A 22,837-nucleotide genomic window follows, 5' to 3' on the forward strand; every position below is an offset into this window, starting at 1 on the left:
GAGGCGAGGTTCAACAACATCGCTACAGTTGATGTCCTTCTCGTTACAGGTCATCCGTAAGGTATACCTAGCGTAAATTTACTTCCCATAAAATTTTAATTATGTGATCATATTTGGCATGTTGTATACTTGTATGCATGTGGTGTGTATGATGTAATAATTATGAATTATTATTATTTTATTTTCCGCTGTGCATGTTTATGAAACATGTTCTAGCACGCACCCGCATCAGGCATATCCCAACACCTATGTCCCAGACTCTTGCGTTGTCTGGCCGAGTTATAAGATAGTCTGCTCTCACGCCTGTTCCAAACTCTCATGCAGCTCAGTCGAGTTATAAGCGAGCATGCCCTCATGCCTATCCTAGACTCATGTCGCTCGATCGAGTTATAAACAAGCTTGCCCTCATACCCAAGTTCCAAACTCTCGTGCTGCTTGGCCGACTTATAAACAATTTGCTCTCGCATTTGTTCTCAACTCTTACCACAACTGTGAACTATTTGAATGGGCAATGCTCCCTGCATAAAACTCAAATGACAGAACTAGGATCAAGCGTCCAAGCCAATGACACTAAAGAACACAAGTGTCTAGTCAATCGAGCTTGCAGCCTCCGTCGACTAGACTTGAAATCGAGGCTAGTGATACGACAAGTATGATGAGACTCTCGAACTGGGGTTCAATGTCAAGAAATTCTGCTAATATGGTGGTCAAAATCATGAAGGGATTAACTCTCGGGTTGTATCGGTGCCATGCTAAAATAAGTCTAGTGTCACCGTCGAATGCTCTGACCGATCGAACACGCTAGGCACATCATCCCGTTGGACCGGACTCTATCTTCAAGCATAGCAGCCAAGTGCAAAATGAACCCCTAACATAAAGTCTGACTGGATATCTTGTCCAGATGGATGCTAAATCTCCAACATAAACTCTGTCGGACTTAGCGTCGGTCGAACCACAGGGCTCAGCTCTCCACTTTACAGAGGCAGAGATCCCAATCTATAGCCTATCTACCTAGTGTTGATCGAACTTACGGGGCACTACTCCCTACTTCAATGTAAGGTTCTCATCATAAACACAGACGGCCCTAGCGCTGATCAAACCTTAGGAGCTCAGCTCCCCACTTCTCTAGAGCATTATGTTGGTGCAACATCCCTCAGGTCAAGGTTGACCTGGTTGACCAAGCTGAGTCTTGGTTTGAGTTTAGATGTTTGACAATAAGAAATTGATTGAAGAAGAGTCAAGTAGGTCAAGGTTGACCGGATACTTGACTGGGAAGTCCTAACTGGGATGTTAGGTAGAATGAAAGTCCTGGTGAGTGAAGCCAGGTGAAAGCCCTAGTGAGTGAAGAGTGAAGCTAGGCAGATGGAAAACCCTAGTGAGTGAAGCTAGGTGAAAGCCCTAGTGAGTGAAGCTAGGCAGATGGAAAACCCTAGTGAGTGAAGCTAGGTGAAAGCCCTAGTGAGTGAAGCTAGGCAGATGGAAAACCCTAGTGAGTGAAGCTAGGTGAAAGTCCTGGTGAGTGAAACCAGGCAAGGGAAAATCCAGATGGATCAAGGATGATCGGACATCTGGTGTTGGGAAGTCCAAGTAGGTCAAAGGATTGACTGGATACTTGGCACGAGGAAATACAGATAGGTCAAAGGGATTGACCAGACATCTGATGGAAGTCCAAGTAGGTCAAAGGGAGTGATCAGATACTTGGCATGAATAGAAAAGTCCAAGTGGGTCAAAGGGATTGACCAGACACTTGGTGGGAAGTCCTAGCAGGTCAAAGGAGTGACCAGATGCTAGGCATGGTGTACCAACAGGTCAAGGTTGACCGGGTGTTGGTTTGGTAGGCTTGGGACTTGATTTTGGGCAAAAACCAAGTACTGGATCGATCAGTGGATCGATCCAGGAGCTAGATCGATCAGTGGATCGATCCAAGCCTTTCCTAGCGAACAGAGAGCCTCTGGATCGATCCGTGGATCGATCCAGATGTCCCAATCGATCAGTGGATCGATTGGGACGCGGCTGATTCGCGCGATAAGCGCTGGATCGATTCATGGATTGATCCAGGCATTTTTCCCAGAGCACAGAGGCGCTCTGGATCGATCCGTGGATCGATCCAAAGCCTCCCCGATCGATTGGGAACATTCGAATCGATCGGGATCCGACCGTTGGCGTCGATAAAGGCCGCAGGCGCATGATTCCTTCGGCATCTCTTCTCCGATTCACTCCAGATCTCTCGCCAGCTCCTCCACAGCACTCACAAAGCTCAGATCGCCAGTTCTTGAAGGATCTTGGAAGTTCTCCAAGTCAAGAGGCGGATCAAAGCCAAGAAGAGAAGCTAGGGTTAGGGTTTATACTCATTGTAAGCTTGTATTTCTTGTATCCTTTCCCTCTCTTCTTGTATTGAGTCTTGTAGGGCTTCTCCGCCCTTGGTAGTTACCATAAAGGAGAGTTTTATTTAGTGGAGGGTGTGTGTGTTGGTGTGGATCCTTGGATTAGTCACCTCTTGTGAGGTGGATACCAAGTAAACCAACCGTGTTAGCGTTGTGTGATTGTTTCTTTGTATTTCCGTTGCACATCTTTGAAGAAACAAGCAACGCCGAGCAACGAGCGAACGCGACGAGCTATTCCCCCCCCCCCCCCCCCTCTAGCTACTTTTGGTCCTAACAAGTGGTATCAGAGCGAGGCCGCTCTTCACCGGAATCATCGCCGGAAGGGTCAAGCATAACAAGAAGAGCTAGAGGGTGAAGAAGTTGAAGCAAAATTGTCAAAGTCAAAGAAATTCAAAAGCTCAACTTCTACAATGGAATTCCGAGATGGGCTCGGATTCGACACGAGGGTAGCTCCACCATATACTTCCACGAGCTTCGATTCTTGGAAATCAAGAATCGAAAATTTTCTTATGATGGAGATAGAGCAATGGTTTGCTCTTATGGAAGGCTTCAAGGTTCCAACCAACTCCAAGGGCAAGCTTCTCAAGAAAAGCAAATGGAGCTCAGAGCAAGTCCAAAGGTGCGAGGCAAATGACAAAGTGACCAAGCTTTTGGTAAATTTATTGCCAAGCACCATCCTTTGCAAAATTGGAGAATTTGAAGATGCAAAGGATTTATGGAGCAAATTGGCCAAGCTTCATGAAGAGATCCCCTCCACTATACAAGAGCAAGAAGAATCCAGAGAGGGTGACTCTTTGGAGCAAGACCAAGAGGAGGACTCCGAGGTTGAGAGATGCTCAACCACCGAAGAAGAGGAAATCCAAGAAGCTTCATCCTCAAGGGAATGCACCGAAGGGAACAAGGAGGGAGCATACTCCTTGTTTCATATTCAAGATGATGAAGCCTCCACCTCTAGGATTGAGGGGGAGCAATCCTTGGTGACGCCGGATCAAGAAGAAGGAGAAGCTTCTACATCCGGGTCGAGAGAAGAAGAGGAGGAAGAAGCAACTACCTCTACAAGTCAAGAAAAATCAAATGGAGGAGAATCAAGGTCCGATCAAGAGGAAGCTTCTACCTCCGGATCCAAAGGAAAAGATGTCACCCCTACACACAAAGGTATAAATGTTTCAATTAAAAATAAAAATCATATAATATGTTTTGAGTGTAGGGAAAATGGACACTACAAGAGCAAGTGTCCTAAATTGGCCAAGAAGAAGGGTCAAGTGGCACAAAAAGGCAAGGAGAAGCCAAAGGAGACCACCCCCGGGATAAAGAAGAGCAAGGAGCACATTGTGTGCTTCTCTTGCAATCAAAAGGGGCATTACCGAAGTCAATGCCCTAAGGGGAAGAAGGTGGTCAAGGCTCATGGAGGAAGCTCTAGTCAAGGGGGAGCCTTTAAGGTAAAGAAGAAGGTAACATTCATTGAGCCTATCCCTTTACATTATGGTAAAAAGCATGATAGTTCAAATTTTTATCATTTTAATGCAATTTACCATAAGAATAGGAAGCATGAGGGCTTTAAGGAAAAGCATGTGGCTCTACATGCCAAAACTACCCAACCTAAGGTTAGGAAGGTAGATGGACACTTGGGCAAGAACACTAAGGATAATAGATACAAGCCCAAAAACAAAAATTCTCATAAGTGTAATGAAAAATCAAAATCTAAGGATTTAATGATAGAAAATCAAGTCTTGAGATCAAGACTTGATAAAATGGAAAAGACCCTAAAAAGGATGGAAAATATCCTAAAAGGGCAAAATGAGCATAACCTAGGGTTAGGGGTACAAAAGCCATCCAATGACCATAGAGGTCTGGGATACAAACCCAAAGCAAAAAGGGATGTGCCTAGTTATCATAGGGTTCCATATAGCTATGGAACAAACCCTAACTCTAGAGGTCAAGTCAAAGATACAAGGGAAGATATCCCTAGAAGTATCTTTGCAACCAAAGTGACTAAGACTTCTAAGAAGTCTAAGAAAGTCACAAACAAGGTCACAAGGAAGGCTATCCCTAGAGTTGACCTAGAAAATGTGACTAAGGCTTCTAAGAAGCCCAACAAGGTCACTAGGAAGGTATCTAGGGAAGTTATCCCTAGTGAGTACCTAGAGCATCCAAGGAGCACCAATAGGTGTTGGGTTCCTAGGAGCATTTTCTCTACCCCATAAATGGGTTAGAGAGTGCCAACTCCGATTAGAAGGGTAGTTAACCCAACTTTGAGGAAATTGACACTCAAGGAGCATTTTCAAGGTTTTGTTAACCTTTGAAAATGAAATGGAATTATTATTTACTCCTTGAAAGAGTAAAATGTGCCTAATGATGGAAGAATTGATTTTAATCTTAAACGGCACATATTGGGAAATTCATAAGAACTACCAAGTTGGGAGTGTGGTATGTTCTTAGGAAATTGAAGGCAATCCGGGCCTTGTTTTAAAAGTGCTACTCTTGTGAAAAATGAAATATGCCAACATTTGAGGATATGCTTAATTTCGACTGACACAAATTAATCAAGGGAATTAGAAATGCCAATTTAGGCTTTGGCATTTTCATGAAGCACTTTAGGGCAATCTAGGTTTAAGTTGTAAGTTTAGCTAAGATTTTAAGGATACTTAGATAGTTAATCTAGGTATATTTTAGTTATGCTAAATCTTGCCATGATTGTTTGCCCATCATATGCCATGACATCATGTCTATTTTTGCATTCATGTTTTATTATGAAAAATCCAAAAATACCATGTCATGACATTCATACATCATGTAGTTATAGGATATTTTCTTTTGAAAAATATTTCTTTTTGATGTATGCCATAACAGTATCATGCATTAAGTTTAATTCCTTGTAATTAAGGACAAATGGCATTTAACAACACTTATTAACAAGTGACATCCTAGGTAGATGTCTAATATCTTTAAAATGCCTAGATAGATATGCATGATCCCTAGTTTAGGGCAAAACCAAAATCTACATCTCACAAAGACTATAAGGTGACTTGTATGTGCTTTAGTGCACATTAGATACAAGTGAGATGTTAGGATGATGAACAAAGCTAAAGATGTTGATTTAGTGCATTCTTTTGAGTTTTTAGGTTCATCAAAACACAATAGTTATGTGTTTTCCCATCATTGGGAAAGCTAATGTACAAGTCATGTGCATTATGCCCAAGGAACATGATGGGATATTGGTTTTGAAAATGTTTTAAAAATGCTTTTGGAAAACCATGGTGAAGGCTATCTTTTGATAGTAATCATCATTGAATAGTTAGACACAAACTTGAAGAAAACGCTAAAGTTTTAGCAAGTTTTCAATCTTGTGTCAATCTTTGAAAATATGATGTATTTTCATAGAAAACTATTTTTCCATGAATAAGTATGCCCTAAATAATGTCTACACGAAATTTCATGATTTTTGGATTTTTGTAGAATTTTCTAGGGGTTTCTGAAGTTGACTGAAATGGAATTTCAGCAACTATCAGAGCTCCGATCGATCCATGGATCAATTGGAGTTCCTGAATCGATCCGTGGATCGATTCAGAAGGCAAGTCCCCCGCAAGCAGAAGCTCGCTGGATCGATCAGCCGATCGATCCAGGTAGTCTGAATCGATCAGTGGATCGATTCAGAAAGGTTCAATCGATTGGAACCCAACTCCAATCGATCCAAGTTGCTGATTTTGGCTGGGAAGGTCTGATTTCAGCATCTTTGAACCCCTTTGAGTCTAGGTAACCATTCCAAACCCCCCCAAAATACATTTGTATACATACAAGGGTGTTTTCATGTGAAAACAAGGATGGATTGGTTAAGGAATGCTTCATTGAAGTTTAGGTTGAGGTTTGTTTCAAATTTTGAGTATTTGAACCTCAAAACTTCTAAATTTGGGTTTCCTAAAGGTTTAGGGATTCCAAGTCATTGTTGGTGCAATGACAGAAGTTACCACCATGTCTTTAGGGGGAGGGATTCTTTAAAGACATGAAAAATTATTTTCATGAACCTTGGAAGGTGGTTAACCTTCTTTAAAGAAAATGCTCATGTATGAGCTTTTGAACTTGAAATGGGGAGTGGATATCCTCATTATTTCAAGTAAGGAACTCAAGTGGTTAGAAAATGCTCAGGGTTGGGTATTTGTCTACATTGAGGGAGAAGTAAGGATAAATGAAGGGTATGAGACCTTCATTATCGTGTTGATCACAACGAGTGATGTTGTGAACAACGATGAGCAACTCTTCAGGGGGAGAGTCGTCAACAAATGGATTAGTTGATGTGTACCAAAAATTGGGGCATGGGTTGATGTGTGCCCAAAGATGGGTTGATGTGTGCCAATAGGGGGAGAATGAAAGGACCTGTGAATGGGTGTAAGTTAGGCTTTCATTACCTAGAGGGAGTGTGCCCTCTTAGGAGGAGAATGAAGAGCTTAATTTATGTGTTCATTACCTAGTGGCATGAAGATTGAGGCTATAGGATTAGCCTAACTTACATGTGGTATTGTAAGTGTTTTTGTGGTATTGTCAAACATCAAAAAGGGGGAGATTGTTGGTGCAACATCCCTCAGGTCAAGGTTGACCTGGTTGACCAAGCTGAGTCTTGGTTTGAGTTTAGATGTTTGACAATAAGAACTTGATTGAAGAAGAGTCAAGTAGGTCAAGGTTGACCGGATACTTGACTGGGAAGTCCTAACTGGGATGTTAGGTAGAATGAAAGTCCTGGTGAGTGAAGCCAGGTGAAAACCCTAGTGAGTGAAGCTAGGCAGATGGAAAACACTAGTGAGTGAAGCTAGGTGAAAGCCCTAGTGAGTGAAGCTAGGCAGATGGAAAACCCTAGTGAGTGAAGCTAGGTGAAAGCCCTAGTGAGTGAAGCTAGGCAGATGGAAAACCCTAGTGAGTGAAGCTAGGTGAAAGCCCTAGTGAGTGAAGCTAGGCAGATGGAAAACCCTAGTGAGTGAAGCTAGGTGAAAGTCCTGGTGAGTGAAACCAGGCAAGGGAAAATCCAGATGGATCAAGGATGATCGGACATCTGGTGTTGGGAAGTCCAAGTAGGTCAAAGGATTGACTGGATACTTGGCACGAGGAAATACAGATAGGTCAAAGGGATTGACCAGACATCTGATGGAAGTCCAAGTAGGTCAAAGGGAGTGATCAGATACTTGGCATGAATAGAAAAGTCCAAGTGGGTCAAAGGGATTGACCAGACACTTGGTGGGAAGTCCTAGCAGGTCAAAGGAGTGACCAGATGCTAGGCATGGTGTACCAACAGGTCAAGGTTGACCGGGTGTTGGTTTGGTAGGCTTGGGACTTGGTTTTGGGCAAAAACCAAGTACTGGATCGATCAGTGGATCGATCCAGGAGCTAGATCGATCAGTGGATCGATCCAAGCCTTTCCTAGCGAACAGAGAGCCTCTGGATCGATCCGTGGATCGATCCAGATGTCCCAATCGATCAGTGGATCGATTGGGACGCGGCTGATTCGCGCGATAAGCGCTGGATCGATCCATGGATCGATCCAGGCGTTTTTCCCAGAGCACAGAGGCGCTCTGGATCGATCCGTGGATCGATCCAAAGCCTCCCCGATCGATTGGGAACATTCGAATCGATCGGGATTCGACCGTTGGCGTCGATAAAGGCCGCAGGCGCATGATTCCTTCGGCATCTCTTCTCCGATTCACTCCAGATCTCTCGCCAGCTCCTCCACAGCACTCACAAAGCTCAGATCGCCAGTTCTTAAAGGATCTTGGAAGTTCTCCAAGTCAAGAGGCGGATCAAAGCCAAGAAGAGAAGCTAGGGTTAGGGTTTATACTCATTGTAAGCTTACAAGCTTGTATTTCTTGTATCCTTTCCCTCTCTTCTTGTATTGAGTCTTGTAGGGCTTCTCCGCCCTTGGTAGTTACCATAAAGGAGAGTTTTATTTAGTGAAGGGTGTGTGTGTTGGTGTGGATCCTTGGATTAGTCACCTCTTGTGAGGTGGATACCAAGTAAACCAACCGTGTTAGCGTTGTGTGATTGTTTCTTTGTATTTCCGCTGCACATCTTTGAAGAAACAAGCAACGCCGAGCAACGAGCGAACGCGACGAGCTATTCCCCCCCCCCCCCCCCCTCTAGCTACTTTTGGTCCTAACACATTACTCCTAATATATTTTCTATCGGCTAAAGAGACGATCGAACTCCCTCTAGAAGACAACATTGTCAGAGAATCGTAACGACATGTCAGAAATATATCATTACTCTGGCATATACATGCAATGTTACCTTCTTCCGCTTATAGGAAGATTGTCGTACATACTCCACCACCTGATATACTCTAGCACTAGACATTCTCTGTCACCTCATTAACGTGAAAGTTATGAGAGTGTATGAAAAGAGATTCTCTCCATTTGTCAGGTACACGTGTGAATATATACACATCCGTTCACTCAGGCATTTATATTATTATTCTACTATTCATCATTTTCTCTATCTCGCTCGGCTACTATTTTGACTTAAGTATCGAAATGTCTACATCAAATACTCCTTTATTAATTTTTGTTCTAACATTTCCGTTGACTCTATCTATGATCTATACAAATCCACAACTCTTAGCTACAAGATCATTTAAAGTTATCTTCTCCTAATTTAAAATCTTCTTCCTGACAACATACAAATTATCACGACATCAGTCCTAGTCAACATACCATCTCCCCCACTCTGAGAACTGATCAAACCTCATACATAATCTCATCGGAATCAACCTCATGCAAGCAGAAATCCTTGAGTATTGTGCCTCATTAAAGCAAAAGGTTGATCAACCAAGTTCAGCTGAATCTTATTCTGTGACTCTTGAAAGAGCTTTTTTCTACCTCATATGATCTGTCAGTTGAAATATTTGTGTTATATTATTATTAAGATGCAAATATTTCAAAATAAATATTTTAAATGAAAATAAACTTACAAGTTATTCGCGAGTGTTTGATGGAATTTTGCAATGTAGAGTGGGAAAACGGAAAATAAAATTACAAAATGCATATTATCTCTTAAACATAATAAGATTCAACACGATCTCATTTAAGTGTTCCAGAGAATCTGAAAAGGAAAAAAAAATAGAAGGATTTCATGATTGGTAAATTAGTAAAAACAAAACTTAATAATTTATATTATATCGATTGTGGTGGCTGCAAATGTGGTATTGATTGAAACTTAATGCTGCTTCTATGGGGCTTTTAATCGAACACTTGGAGTACTCGCACATCAAATTTTTTTCTAGCTAATTAATTGTATTGGAAAAGGCTGGGCCGGTCTCGGACCGGGAACTGAGCCGAAGGCGCGATGTTGAACTGCCACGGCCGGTACGGTGCCTCCCCGGCGTCCGCCACGTCATCGTACAAGGTCAGTGATGAGCTGTTCTTGATGGCGGACGAAGCGTAGCAGCTCCACGGTGACTGGTGCTGCCGGTGGTGGTAGCCGTACTCACCGGCCGCCGGCGACGACGAGGGCGGCGCCGTGGACGCTGCCGCCCGGCGCTCTTCCTTCTTGAAGCGAATGCCGCAGGCATTGCACAATGACTGCATGGAACCAAATCAGTTGGGCATTAGGAAGAGGCAACGAATACAGTACTGGCATTGGCGAAGTTAATGTGAGTTTGTGATCAATTACTTTAGGTCCGCGCGGTCCATTTCTCCACAATGGCGTGGAGGTGGTGTCGCAGTTGGCACACCGGCGAGCGAGGAGCAGCGGGTCACCGCCCAGAATCGATGTTCCACCATTCGACGACGCATTGGAGCCCATGGAGGAGTTCTTGGACTGAGATAGGATATCCCACATGCACGAAGACGGCCGTTGGATCTTGGCGGAGGACGGCGCCGATGTCTTGTGCTCTGTTTGACGAGTGGAAGGGGTCCCCAGCGACAAGGTGCAGTCCACCGACGAAGGCGAAGAGCGACCGGAATACACGTCCGCATCGCAGCCTTCATCCATGAACTGCTTCGTCGTCGTCACTGGATAAAGAAACGAGAAGGCGGCGGCACCGCCGCTGCTGCCGCCATTGGCGAACCCGCAAGAGCAGGGGTACGCGCTGCTCTGGTGGTCGCACTGGCGCAGCATGGCTAGGCACAAAGAAAGAGAGCAACAATAAATCTGAAACAAGGGTAAGGGGAGAATAATGAAGGAGTGGAGTGGGGGAACTCTTTTAACAACGGAACAGAGCACGTAGTACTGCGCCTGTGGCTGTGAGGAAGACTAGCATCCAGATGGGAAAAGTGAAGACCAAAATCTGAGAACTACAAAGTGCAATATACAGAGCTAGTGCGTCCTTTAAAGAGGAAAAAGGTTTTCTATAATGCAACCTACTGATGAGGCTTTGGGGCATAAATTAAACAATGTAGGTAATAACGTGCGGTTAACTCGGGAAGTGGGAGATCGGGGTCTGTCGATTCTCAAGCAGAGTGAGGATGTTAAACAAATGAATGGGATGAAGGGTACTTATGTTTGATAATGGATACTAAAATGCATGTTTTGCATGGGGGGTAGAGAAGCGCAGGAGGAGGAGCAGTATGATGGCGTCGTGTTGTGGTGCAGATGGAGAAGGGATCCTCCTCCGGGATGGGTGCAGCGCCAGTGTTGGCGCTTCAATTCGCTTCACCTCCTCCACGTCACTCCTCAGTGAGCGGGGTGGATGGATGCCCCCTCCTCGGGTTTGCAGAGAGAGGGAGAGAGATGCAAGTTGGCGGTCTGCGTTGTTGCCTTCTCTGCTCTGCGCCTGCTCTGCTTCTTATAATACGAGCACTGCCAGAACAACGACGTATGCGTCGGGTTGGCGGTACGCGAGAACAAGGCGATGTGTGATGACACGGCGGTGGTGTCACAGTCTTAAGAGGGAGAGGCGCAGCAAACCATGGCGATGCCGGTCAGAGGAGACAGATCGAGTTGGTCATTGGGCGGTCAAAAGAGGCCACGTGATTCAAGGAACAGTCTTCCATGCATGTAATCTATGCAACCATCTCGCACTTCTCCCAATCACGAGGCTGATCATAATCCAACAAGCACAACACAAAACAACATTAAGCACGTGATCCTTCCAGCCTCCTCACGTGACGTTTTACGTTGCAGGGGAGGGTAAGGTAAGAAAGAAAAAGAAAAAGAGCTCAAATAAAAAGAAGAGATTTTCAAATAGCTGCGTCTTTTGACAAACTACCAATCATTCTAACGTTCTACCTGGTGCGATAGAGTGAGTCCCTCCCTCTCTCTTACTCCTACCATCTTCCTCAAGTCAAAGGTCGAAAGAAGAAAGTTAAAGGAGGTGGAGCCCAACGGTACGAGCTGATGTGGCTTGGGGGGCCGGGAAGTGGAACAGTTGATGATCCATATCAGGAGATCGTCGTCAAAAGTTTGCTCCGACAGAAGCAGACACGTCTGGAGATTGGAGATACATGGAGGCATCTTTTGGAAAGCGGAGACGGGCGGGGAGATGGAGAGAGAGATGATCGCTGCGGCATCGTCTGACTACCAAATCCAATCGGCGCGAACTTCGAGCGAGGCGGCGGCCCCGAGAAAGAGAGCTTGGAAGCGAGCAAAAGAGAACGACCGACGTCGCCGATTCGAGCATCATCATCCCCGTCGCGCTTTCCGATCGCGCTGTCGCGCCTCGAGGGCGGAGTTTCTCTCGCTTTCTTGACCACTACTGCTGGCGCCCCCTCGCGCTGTGGCCGTCGGCACAGGCAGCGGCTGCAGGAGGGCGATGGAGCCCCGCCACGTGTATGATTCCGTCGTCAGACGGTGTTGGCTGTGATGCCATAGATGGTTCGGGACGGGTGGGCGCCAACTGGCGACGCTTCTTTTGGATGGAATAGTAGTTGCAGTTGAATTTTCTGGCGACGGTGTGATGCGACGGGTCTTGTGAGGTGGGTGATGGTGGTCCCGAGCGTAACGTAGCGCCACCGCTTTACGCGTGGTGGCGGTGGTGGCAGCAGCAGCAGCGGAGACCATCGCCGGCTTTTGACGCTGGCCGAGCCGGACCGGGATTGACCGACACCTCGGACCGCGGGGATCCTGGAGCTCGCTTCCACTGGAGGCAAGCCAGGAGGTGGTGGGGCCGAATAGTTTGTGTCCCGAACCGGTCCGGTCAAGGAATGTTTTTAAATTAGACCGGTTGATTTCGAATAAAAAATACGCGATGGAAAATTCGGCCCGGCCCAGACAATCTTCTTCGTCCCGTTAGACAACACTTCACCGTAGTAGCCTGGTCGGTGTCCCTCTCGTTGTTGCCTTATCCGATATCGTGTGGTCGTCGGCGGCTCCATCTGTCATCCTTTATGTATTCCAGATCCAACGACAAGCCTCGGCTCCGTGGACTCCTCCGATGGCTGACATTCCGGGAACGTTGCTCGGCGACGCAGAGAGAAGGATCGCTAAGATCACCGTTCACCTATCGCCCCTCCCGTCCCCTTCACCCCCGGCTTCGATTGTCCGGCGAGCGACCGCTTCGACTGGAGATAGTTACCATCGGGTCCATGGAGAGGTGTCGATGCGAGTAGCGACGTGGAGTCCGGCCCGCGACGAGTCCGGGAAGGAGTACACTGACATTGTGTACGAGAAAGCCGTAGGCGAAGGAATTGCAAAGGTAACATCTTTTCCAATTTAATTTTGCAATTTGTAGCTGGTTAAATTAGGATATGCGATTGAAACAACGTCTTGTCTGTATTCAAGTTAAACCTAAGCTAAGCCCTTACTAAATCCAACTTGGAGAACTTTTTTGATCAACTTATGGTTTGCGATCATGGAAAAATAACTGTTCTTGAGTAAAATGTGCTCTCGAGATGAGCTTATGGTTAGTGCAATGCAGAATTCTGCTTCATGTTAATTTTTTCTGGTTCTTATGGTTCTCGATTACGACTCTTGAGAAACGCTTACACCTCGAGCAATTAGAATTAGCAACTAGAGGTTGAGCTTCCTGCCTCTAGATAAGTTTCTCTTACGGAAAGTTTACTGGATGACCTTTTTCTTCTCTAATTTTGACAAACAACGGATAATGCAATTTCTTGTATAGCAAACTGATGCTGTACAAAAAAAAAAAATCACATTCCAAGGACTTGAAGTGAACAACTGAATTCACGAGTAAAAGTATTTGTGAACTGGAAGATAATTCAATACATAAGATCTAACCCCTTTTATACACTTAGTCATCTAAGAAAAGCATGTCTTATCTCTAAAATTATAATCACTTTTTTAAATGCCTAATTTATCTATAAAAAGATTTTGACAACTCTAGCAATTAAGGAACATATAGAATTTTTAAACTTTAAATCTTTAAAGGAATTTTCTTAATTACCCCTAATTTTTTAACTGCATTACATACTCTCTTCAAATTAATAAAGTCTGATGTTTTTCCTGTAGAAAGATAATCATGGCTTGTCGATTAATCAGAAGTGTTTTGATCGTACATACAATTCAAAGTTGAAAATTTCTTTTTATTCTGAAAAAAGGATTTATATTCTTCTTTAATCTCTTGTTTGCTGTGAATTATTGTGTTTGGACTTGTGGATATAAGCATTCGTTTATTTCAATCAACATCATAGTGCAATTTCAAGCATTCCTTTACTGCTACAGATCACAATCAATCGTCCAGAAAGAAGGAATGCTTTTAGGCCAAATACTATTAAAGAGCTTATTCGGGCATTTAATGATGCTAGGGATGACAATACTATTGGTGTGATCATTCTTACTGGAAAGGTACACAATAGATGTGAAATAAAAGCCATTTTATTTGATTATTTGATATCGTAACATGACTCAACTATTGAAATGAAATTTATCCCCACGGGCTGACATAGTTGGCTCATGCAAGGATGTTACTGCTAATAGAACTAGGGTTTCCAACGGGTGTGGAATACCCATTAGTTATCACAATTCCTCCTTGCATGCGCTATTGTTGTTAGATGAAGCCCCTTATGATTTATCTCCCTTTCAAATAGTGGGGGGTTGCCGAGGTGACGGTTTCACCTATATGCTGCCAACTATTGCAATGAAACTTGGCATTTATGATGTATACACAGTATCAAATAGATAAAATATTGGGAAAGAGGAAACCCTCAAAAAATTACTTATTGGCTGTGGATTGTGGAGAGATACATCTTCATATTTTCCTTTATTCACATTTTTCTTTTGTTTTTTCACTTTAAATAGGGAACAAAAGCTTTCTGTAGTGGTGGTGATCAGGCATTAAGAGGTCCCGATGGGTATGCTGATTTTGGAAATTTTGGCCGTCTTAATGTGTTGGATCTCCAGGTGAATGTTTTTTCTTTATCTATTGGATTAGATGTAAACCTTGATCCTAACCAACATTTTAACGCTGTGGTTCTTCCATTCATATTTTAATGTGCCTGTAAATTTGTGGGACAACTATAAATTAGAACTGTAGGTATAAGAGAAACCAAAAGCATGTTGAGATTGTTTGGAATCTAATGTTTCATACAATCTAAATACTTTTCTCACAAGATTCTATGCACCATGAGTTTGTTTTCAAATGCAAATCTTGTAAGCCTAGTTTTTGTTTTTTTTTCCCTTCTTTTTCATTGTTTTGTATGTTTACAATTAGTTACACTGGGTTCGTTTATGGTAAGACCTAGAGTGTAATTTATCCTTGTTCGGATACTGGATCGAATATACAATGTGCTTGAGTGAAGAATAGTTACTACTTAGGCTTCTTGAAACCTCAGTAGTTTCTAGTGTCTAACGAGATTGATACTCACGTTGAATGAATATTAAATGTTGCTACATAATGAATCTGTCAATTCTTATGGGGGCATGCTTGGATTGCAGTATGGCATGAAGGTTTTCTGAATATTAGCCCTGCATTATCCAGTTATCGTTTGTTAAGAGCACTGCTAGCCCACTTTCATTTTTTTTCAGGTACAGATACGCCGGCTTCCTAAACCAGTAATAGCAATGGTACACTACTTTTAAGCTTTTCTTTCTAGTCTTGGTTCTTCCACCTCTAAACATATGTTCTGTTTTGATTTGAAATCAGGTAGCAGGTTATGCTGTTGGTGGCGGTCACATATTACATATGGTTTGTGACTTAACTATTGCAGCTGATAATGCAATTTTCGGCCAGACCGGGCCCAAGGTACTAGTTTTTTATTTTATTCTTGAAGACTTATTCTTATAGTTTCATCTATTTTTGAGCCAAAGAATGTTTCTTATATCAATAATAATAATGTTAATTACCTCATCCTGAAAGGTATTGTGATAATAACAGCTTCAACCTTGATGTATGTTACAGGTGGGAAGCTTTGATGCTGGTTATGGATCTTCAATCATGTCCCGCTTGGTAAGACAATTTTGGTTGTCAAGAAATGAGCTATGTTTACTCGAGATAAAAGTTCTCACTATGGTTATTTGGTGAATGCAGCATCTTTATTCTCTTCAAACCTTCTTGTTTTTGTGAACTGATATTGCATTTTGTTGGCTGTAAATAGATCGGTCCTAAGAAGGCGCGCGAGATGTGGTTTTTGTGCAGATTCTACAGTGCTTATGAAGCAGAGAAAATGGGACTTGTTAACGTAGTAGTCCCAGTAAGTGCATTAAAATAAGTTAATCGCCTCTTAAAAGTCTAAACTGTTACAGTTGCTTAAACAGAGTAAAGTACGAGTCTTCATTCTCATCAGTTATGCTGCATGAAAACTAAAAACCTGCTCTTTCTTTGAAGTTGGAGAAATTAGAACTTGAGACACTGAAATGGTGCCGTGAGATTTTGAGAAACAGTCCAACAGCAATCCGGATCTTGAAATCTGCTCTTAATGCTGTAGACGATGGCCATGTTGGCCTGCAGGTATCGGCGTAACGTATCTTTTTGTTCTTTGAATATGTTGTTTTTCTACATGCAAGTGCCTATTTGATCTAAAACAAGAACAATGAGAAATGATATTTAAATGCAAAGAATTATCGAGAAAGACTACTCACTAGCTCACTGTTATCTTCTTACCTTTTTAGGAGCTAGGCGGAAATGCAACGCTCGTTTTCTATGGTACTGAAGAGGCTAATGAGGGCAAGAAAGCATATATGGAACACCGGCGACCAGATTTCTCTAAATTTCCGCGAAGACCCTGATCTCACTTTCTTCATATCTCCATATCAATTGACACCTTTCTAGATATAATTTCAAAACATTAAAAAAAAAAGTGAGAAATGATGATTTTGTTCAACGTAGTCGAGGATTCAACTTTGGCCTGCCGTCCAAATATTCTTCTTCTTGGACTCTGTATAATCATGTAAGATGTGCAGGGATAATGCAAATATACTCTTAAATTAATATCCAATGCTGATAAGTATCGAGTAGTTTATCATTTGACATGCATTCATCAAAGCACAAACTCAATGATAAGTTTATTCTAGAGTACTAGTCATATATATTTGTTTTATTGCTATCTTCTTCCGTAGTTGGGTCCAGCTATGCCTTATTATAGTTGGAGATGCACATATACTAAGCCAATGGGCAAATTTCCTGAAATAAATAATGGTTTAGAATTGGATAAGTTGGTTAAGGAGAAGAGACAAAGGACACATCCTCCTCTCTTCTCTTCTTCTTGATGTCTCATGTGGTACATGGTAGGTGTTTGCTGCAGTGTTCATGTCTTTCTTTCAATCAAATGTTTCAGTCTTTCCCAGAATGTCGAAGCCACTTCAAAACTTCCTAGCAGATACGCACTCCGTTTCATCTTAATGAAATTTAGCCCATTAAGGTAGATTTAAAAATAGAAAAGAAGCGATAAAAGGGAAAAGGATCGCTTCTTAAATTTTTTTATTTTATCAAAATAAATTGATCAAAATAAAGCAGCAGAAATTATTAAAGCTAATATAGATTATTTAGATGGTTACTTAATTCGGAGTTTATATCGACTCTTACTCTAAGACCTGTGATCCTTAATCATATTATTGGGCAATTCACTATAATTTTTCCTCCCGAAATCTTCGAAAAAAAAGTAATTCATACAGATGAAAAGATAGTAATATGCTACTATCTTTTAGAAAGTAAACAATACAAGCTTAACTAAAATATACTAATAATAAATATACTAATAATAAAAATAGATGAAAAGATAGTAATATGCTACTATCTTTTAGAAAGTAAACAATACAAGCTTAACTAAATTATACTGATAATAGAAATAGATGTTGAAGCGCGTTGGCACTTCTTCGCTAATAGCTTGCATATGAAGTTGAGGCGCTGAATGACAGAAGCACAAGCAGAGTAGAACAGAGAATTTGCACAGCCGAAGTTCATTTTGTAGGCTCAGATCTTTAGGTCCTTTTATAAGCCAGGTTCGATCGACCGAAAAGCCCTTCGGTCGACTAAATACTGCGCTTTCCTTCAGTGACAAGATCTGTTCTTGGCATAATTAATGTCATTAAAAGTTCGGTGGACTAATCACCTTGTTTGGTAGACCTATCCCTCAAATTGCTTTCTTCGCTGGGATCCAAATCTGCTTCGACATCAATGCTAATTAATGTTCAGTCGACCGATCATGGGTTCAGTCGACCGATCCCCTTGCATACCAAATGTGTTCTGCTATATCACTCTATATTGTGTCAACTTGGTTCAATCGACCAATCCACCTGAATTCTACAAAACAGAGTTAGTCTACACAGTAGTATAAAATATCTCTGTAACACAAAGTTAGCACAGTCGTAATGTATGAATAGTAAAATGTATGAGTAGTAATTGACAGTAAAACTATCTTGATCTCAACTTAGAAACTTTCTTGATTTCGAGAACACGACCTCATCGACGCTCACTCCAGTTGCTTATCTCAACATACCTACCAAATATGGTTCTTCATACCTATTTGGACTTTCTCTGCTCAATGTCTGATCTCTGATCCATTAATATTTTTCCTGTAATACGATATTAGTCAACAGTAATAATAGTAATACAGAACATTATGAAAAAACTAAATTTAGATTTACCAAAATCCGCTGGTCTAGTCGGGATCGACCGAAAATCATCTGATCAACTTTGTTTGTTGTTCACTCCTCCAAGACTTCCCGTTATCTAAGAGTACCTCCTCCTAGGATTTTCTCTATCTAGCTTCACTCACCAGAACCTAGAATTATCTCCCTCTAGGGTTTTCTCCACCTGACTTCACTCATCAAAACTCAACATTGAATCGACCCACTAAAGATTCGATATCGGATTCTCCGGACCTATCAAATGCTTCTACCTGACTTCCACGATCTACCAAGATTTTTCTTATCTAGCCACAACTAAGACTTCCGTTGTCTAACTGTAATTAAGACTTTCCTTACCTAATCGTAGTTAGAACTAGTCACTAGATTAATTTTTCATCTTTATTTAGTCACAATTAAGACTTTTTTTGATCCAGCTCTATTATATATATATATATATATATATATATATATATATATATATTACAATTTTAGATGTTGATTGCATCATCAGATTTTCCTATGATATATTTAGGAAGAAAATCTAGTTTGCTTTCAGAGTTTAGAAAATTTTTTGACCACCCATTTCCTTTCACTGTTTTATATATAAAAAAACATTTGAATTTTATCGCATTTCAAACTTAACGAGGAAAAGCAAAATGAAATGTCTTTTGAATTTATTTGGAATAAAAAGCAGTAAATATATACTATGCGACTGAGTGAGGAGTGTCTAGAGATAATTTTGGATATACTAACTGAGTCGTAGTCGGAGTATCCGAATCATTTCTGGATGCTCTGGTTCTAAGTTGCACAGCGGAGTGCACACAGGTGGTGCCTAGGATATTAAAATTTATATATGTTTGATACACTGCACATTTTATACACATCTAAATTTTTTTTAATTTGAAAATATTTTTATATTTACTATTGTAACTCAACCCCTAAATTATAAAGATAAACCCTTAAAAGACATAACCCCATGCTAAAAAGTAAACAAAAAATTCAGAAAAAAAAACTATAACCACGGCACGACAAAAGGGTATATATGTATAAAAAGAGAAATGTTACATTGCACATCTTATCTTACGCATCCATCCTCAATAATACAATAATTTAATCCTGAATATTAAAGTAAAATCAGCTTAAAAAATAAAGAAAAAGAAAGAAATCAAATGTCACACGGTATGCCTGGGAGCCCACATTAATTCTCCATTAGAGCTAATAGAAAGTTAAAAAAAAATCTATAATTAAAAAATTTTCATAGTTTATCTTATTAAAATTGTAAGAGAGAAAAAATATAATCCATTAACAAATAATTTTAAAATTAAAATTGATCATCTCAAAATTAGATGAAAAATAACGGATGAACAAAAATATTACATGTATCTTTTTTATTCACAAAACTATATCATATATAAAAAAATAACGTATGTATTATTTTTAACTCAAAATTATATCATATATCTAAAAAAAAATTGATTTATATATCATTTTTTTAATTATAAAAATATAAGGAAAAAAATTCTCAATTATATATCCACCTTCTTCAATAAGATAAATAAAATATGAAAAAATTAATAATTTTTATTTATTCGTCTACTCTTTTACTAAACCGAGCGTAATGGACTAATGGTTGCGTATTGTAGTGCAGAGAACCGGCAAGAAATTACCCCTTTTATATTTTTCATTTTAAACCTTTTCAATTAGATTGAAAGAAACAAATTTCAGGGGCTTAACTAAAAACTGAGCAATTATTATCAGATAAATAGTAGAATGGTAGAAGGCAAAAGGAAAAGGGCGAAGCCAAAGCTTGAGCTCTCATGGGCGAACGATCTACCTCTCAAACCCCTCGTCTGGTCGATTCTGCTATCGCGCCCGCTGGCGCATCCACCAACGCGGCCATTCGCGCCGCCGCCACCTCCAAGATCCCCTTTCGCCCTCGGAAAATCCGCAGAATTTCTTCCTCCGCCCCAGAGATGACCAACGACTCGCCGAAGAAGACCCTCGCCGTCCGCGTGATTCCCCGCCCTCTGTCTTCTGAAGGCGAGGTCTCCGTCTCCATAAGCCACCTCCGCGCCGTCGATCCCCTCCTCTCCGCGGTGATCGATGCCCATGATCCCCCCACCTTCCAGTGTCTCATCTCGCCGTTCCACTCTCTGGCCCGCAGCATTCTCTACCAGCAGCTAGCCGTGAAGGCGGCATCCTCCATCTATGGCCGCTTTGTCGCCCTTTGCGGAGGCGAGGCTAGCGTCGTCCCCGATGTGATTCTCTCTCTCACCACGCAGCAGCTTCGCCAGATCGGCGTCTCCGAGCGCAAGGCGTCATACTTACACGACCTTTCGCGAAAGTACCATGGGGGAATACTGTCTGACGCAAGCATAGTCGCAATGGATGATAAGTCTCTCTTCTCCATGCTCACCATGGTCAAAGGCATCGGCGCCTGGTCCGTCCATATGTTCATGATGTTTTGCCTCCACCGTCCGGACGTTCTTCCCGTTGGCGACCTTGGTGTTCGCAAGGGCGTTCAGATTCTCTACGGCCTCGATGAGGTCCCGCGGCCTTCGCAAATGGAGCAGCTTTGCGATCGGTGGAGACCTTATAGATCTGTCGGTTCCTGGTATATGTGGAGAGTGGTCGAGACCAAGAACAATTCCAACTTGGCTTCGCCAAACGCTGGAGCACTCACTATGTCAACCGTAGCACTGGCAGATGTGCAACAGCAGGAACATAAACAAACCCTACAAGAGCAAATGGTTGACTCATATCAGATGCTTCCGCAACCTTGGTCGAAGTCCATTTCACCTACTGGTACTGCCTAGATTTATCCTCTCGGCCGCTTGTTGAAATGTGATATTTATTTTGTTTCTTGCGCTAGAGTAAAATGCATGTTATTCGTAGGCGTTCTGTTATTGGTCTCATGTGCGCGTTGTGCACTCATTGCTAGTAACTTTCATATTCTGCTTTGAACTTCGTCTTGTGGTTGTTACCTTGGCCTTTCATTTGTTTATGTAGTTTAATTTAGCTTCTATTGCAGTTGCGAGTCAACTTGTTAATTGTGACAGTATTTTCAATTTGAATCTTATATGCAGTTTTTTCCATCTAAAATATCACATCTTAATGGTACCTAAGGTCCTAAACAACTCATGTCGGCCCAAACAAGATCAATCTGCTTGGAACAAATTTGCAAAGTATGGTCATCATGCCGATTTTCACTTGAATTTGACTCAAACAAGTGAATCTTAAGATCAAGTGGCAAGTTTGTTTTAAAATCAGCTTGTGTCTGATTCATTTGGAGGGAAAATTGAAATGGAAGGATATAATGGGGAAAAAGTGTTAGGGGTGCATTTTGTTAAGAAAATTGAGGGATGTGTTTCCTTGAATTCAGAAAGCCAATGGTGTGTTTTGGTAAATTGCCAAGGCTTTATGCTAACCATGCTCTATTCACACTGATCTATGATGTCATAGAACTATTTGAGAACAATACATAAATTGCTGTACATTCATTCTTTCTTGTTTGTCTCCTGTCCAAAAAGTTCTCTAGTTTAGTTATCCTTGGGATGACATGGGAGTTGCTTTGATACTTAAGCATAGTACTATACAGCTTGTAACTCTGCTAGAAGTTTTTTTTTCCTGAAAATTTATTATTAACAGTGAATTCTTATATTTGTCAAAATGTTGGCATTTATAACTTATTTATTTGATATGGTTTGACTGAATTATATATGATACCTGGAATATGTCTGTACAGATCTATATGCATGAATTTATGAAATATAGGAGATAAGTCTTGCATCTATATAACCCTTCTTTCCAAACCAATTGACAGATTGTGTATGTGAATTTCACCTTCCTGAGGGTTGTGCTCATAATTCACGCTCTTCATTTATTTAATTTTGCACACTTGTTTATAAGAATATTTTTTATGTTTATCTAGTGACACTTATATTTGTAAAACACACTTGGAAAAAGTCATTAGGTTTTTGTTCTCAATCATTACGGATTCCACTAAGATGATTCAATGCCACACTATAAATGATAACTCTCATGAATCTATAAGAATGACAACTGTCATTTTATAAGTTGTTTGCATCATCTACGTGATCCTGTAACCATATTCAATTAGTGTTTTTTTTTTTTTTGGAAAAACTAGTTCTCTGCCGACCTTTTCAAAAGAAACCTCACAACAGCTCATAGACGTTAGTTGAAACACTGTTATGCATATATATCAGCTAATTAAAAATATGATTTTTGAGCTTTCCCGTTTCAGGTTCTCTCGCAGATTAAAAAGAAATAGGTTAGCTCTCATTACCTTTAGTTTACTTATTGCCTACTTATGAACTTAATCAACTCGAGGAGTTGAGTTTGTCAGCATAGCCAATAAACAGTTATTTTGGTTTTGCTTATTCAGAATATTGTGAAAGTTTGGCAGTATAAGAATCTCCACTCACTTAGCTCCTCTTTCCTGTGTTTTTCTGTTGCGTTCATAATTTTCATTTGGCACTCAAAATGACTACATC

General features: G+C 41.3%; 3 protein-coding genes across 3 annotated transcripts; 2 read left to right on the forward strand and 1 right to left on the reverse strand.

Annotated features, from left to right (window-relative positions):
• Positions 1 to 9,482: 9,482 nt before the first annotated feature.
• Positions 9,483 to 11,283, reverse strand: LOC122033496 (GATA transcription factor 19-like). The gene is made up of 2 exons (XM_042592535.1): positions 10,035 to 11,283; positions 9,483 to 9,943 (listed from the first exon to the last, which is right to left on the reverse strand). Exons 1-2 carry the CDS (start codon positions 10,479 to 10,481, stop codon positions 9,650 to 9,652), a joined length of 741 nt encoding a protein of 246 aa, XP_042448469.1. The 5' UTR covers positions 10,482 to 11,283; the 3' UTR covers positions 9,483 to 9,649.
• A 416-nt stretch (positions 11,284 to 11,699) lies between these two features.
• Positions 11,700 to 16,768, forward strand: LOC122035083 (1,4-dihydroxy-2-naphthoyl-CoA synthase, peroxisomal-like). Its single transcript, XM_042594464.1, has 9 exons — positions 11,700 to 12,996; positions 13,983 to 14,105; positions 14,559 to 14,660; positions 15,285 to 15,323; positions 15,403 to 15,501; positions 15,658 to 15,705; positions 15,854 to 15,949; positions 16,084 to 16,206; positions 16,368 to 16,768. The coding sequence occupies exons 1-9, from the start codon at positions 12,736 to 12,738 to the stop codon at positions 16,482 to 16,484; spliced, it is 1,008 nt and encodes a 335-aa protein (XP_042450398.1). The 5' UTR covers positions 11,700 to 12,735; the 3' UTR covers positions 16,485 to 16,768.
• Positions 16,769 to 20,105: 3,337 nt separating this feature from the next.
• On the forward strand, positions 20,106 to 21,425 carry LOC122034698 (alkylbase DNA glycosidase-like protein mag2). Its single transcript, XM_042594032.1, has one exon. The coding sequence runs from the start codon at positions 20,141 to 20,143 to the stop codon at positions 21,137 to 21,139; it is 999 nt and encodes a 332-aa protein (XP_042449966.1). The 5' UTR covers positions 20,106 to 20,140; the 3' UTR covers positions 21,140 to 21,425.
• The last annotated feature ends 1,412 nt before the right edge of the window (positions 21,426 to 22,837 follow it).

The sequence above is a fragment of the Zingiber officinale genome, chromosome 11B (assembly GCF_018446385.1).
Source record: "Zingiber officinale cultivar Zhangliang chromosome 11B, Zo_v1.1, whole genome shotgun sequence".
In the NCBI taxonomy this organism is placed as follows: Eukaryota; Viridiplantae; Streptophyta; class Magnoliopsida; order Zingiberales; family Zingiberaceae; genus Zingiber; species Zingiber officinale.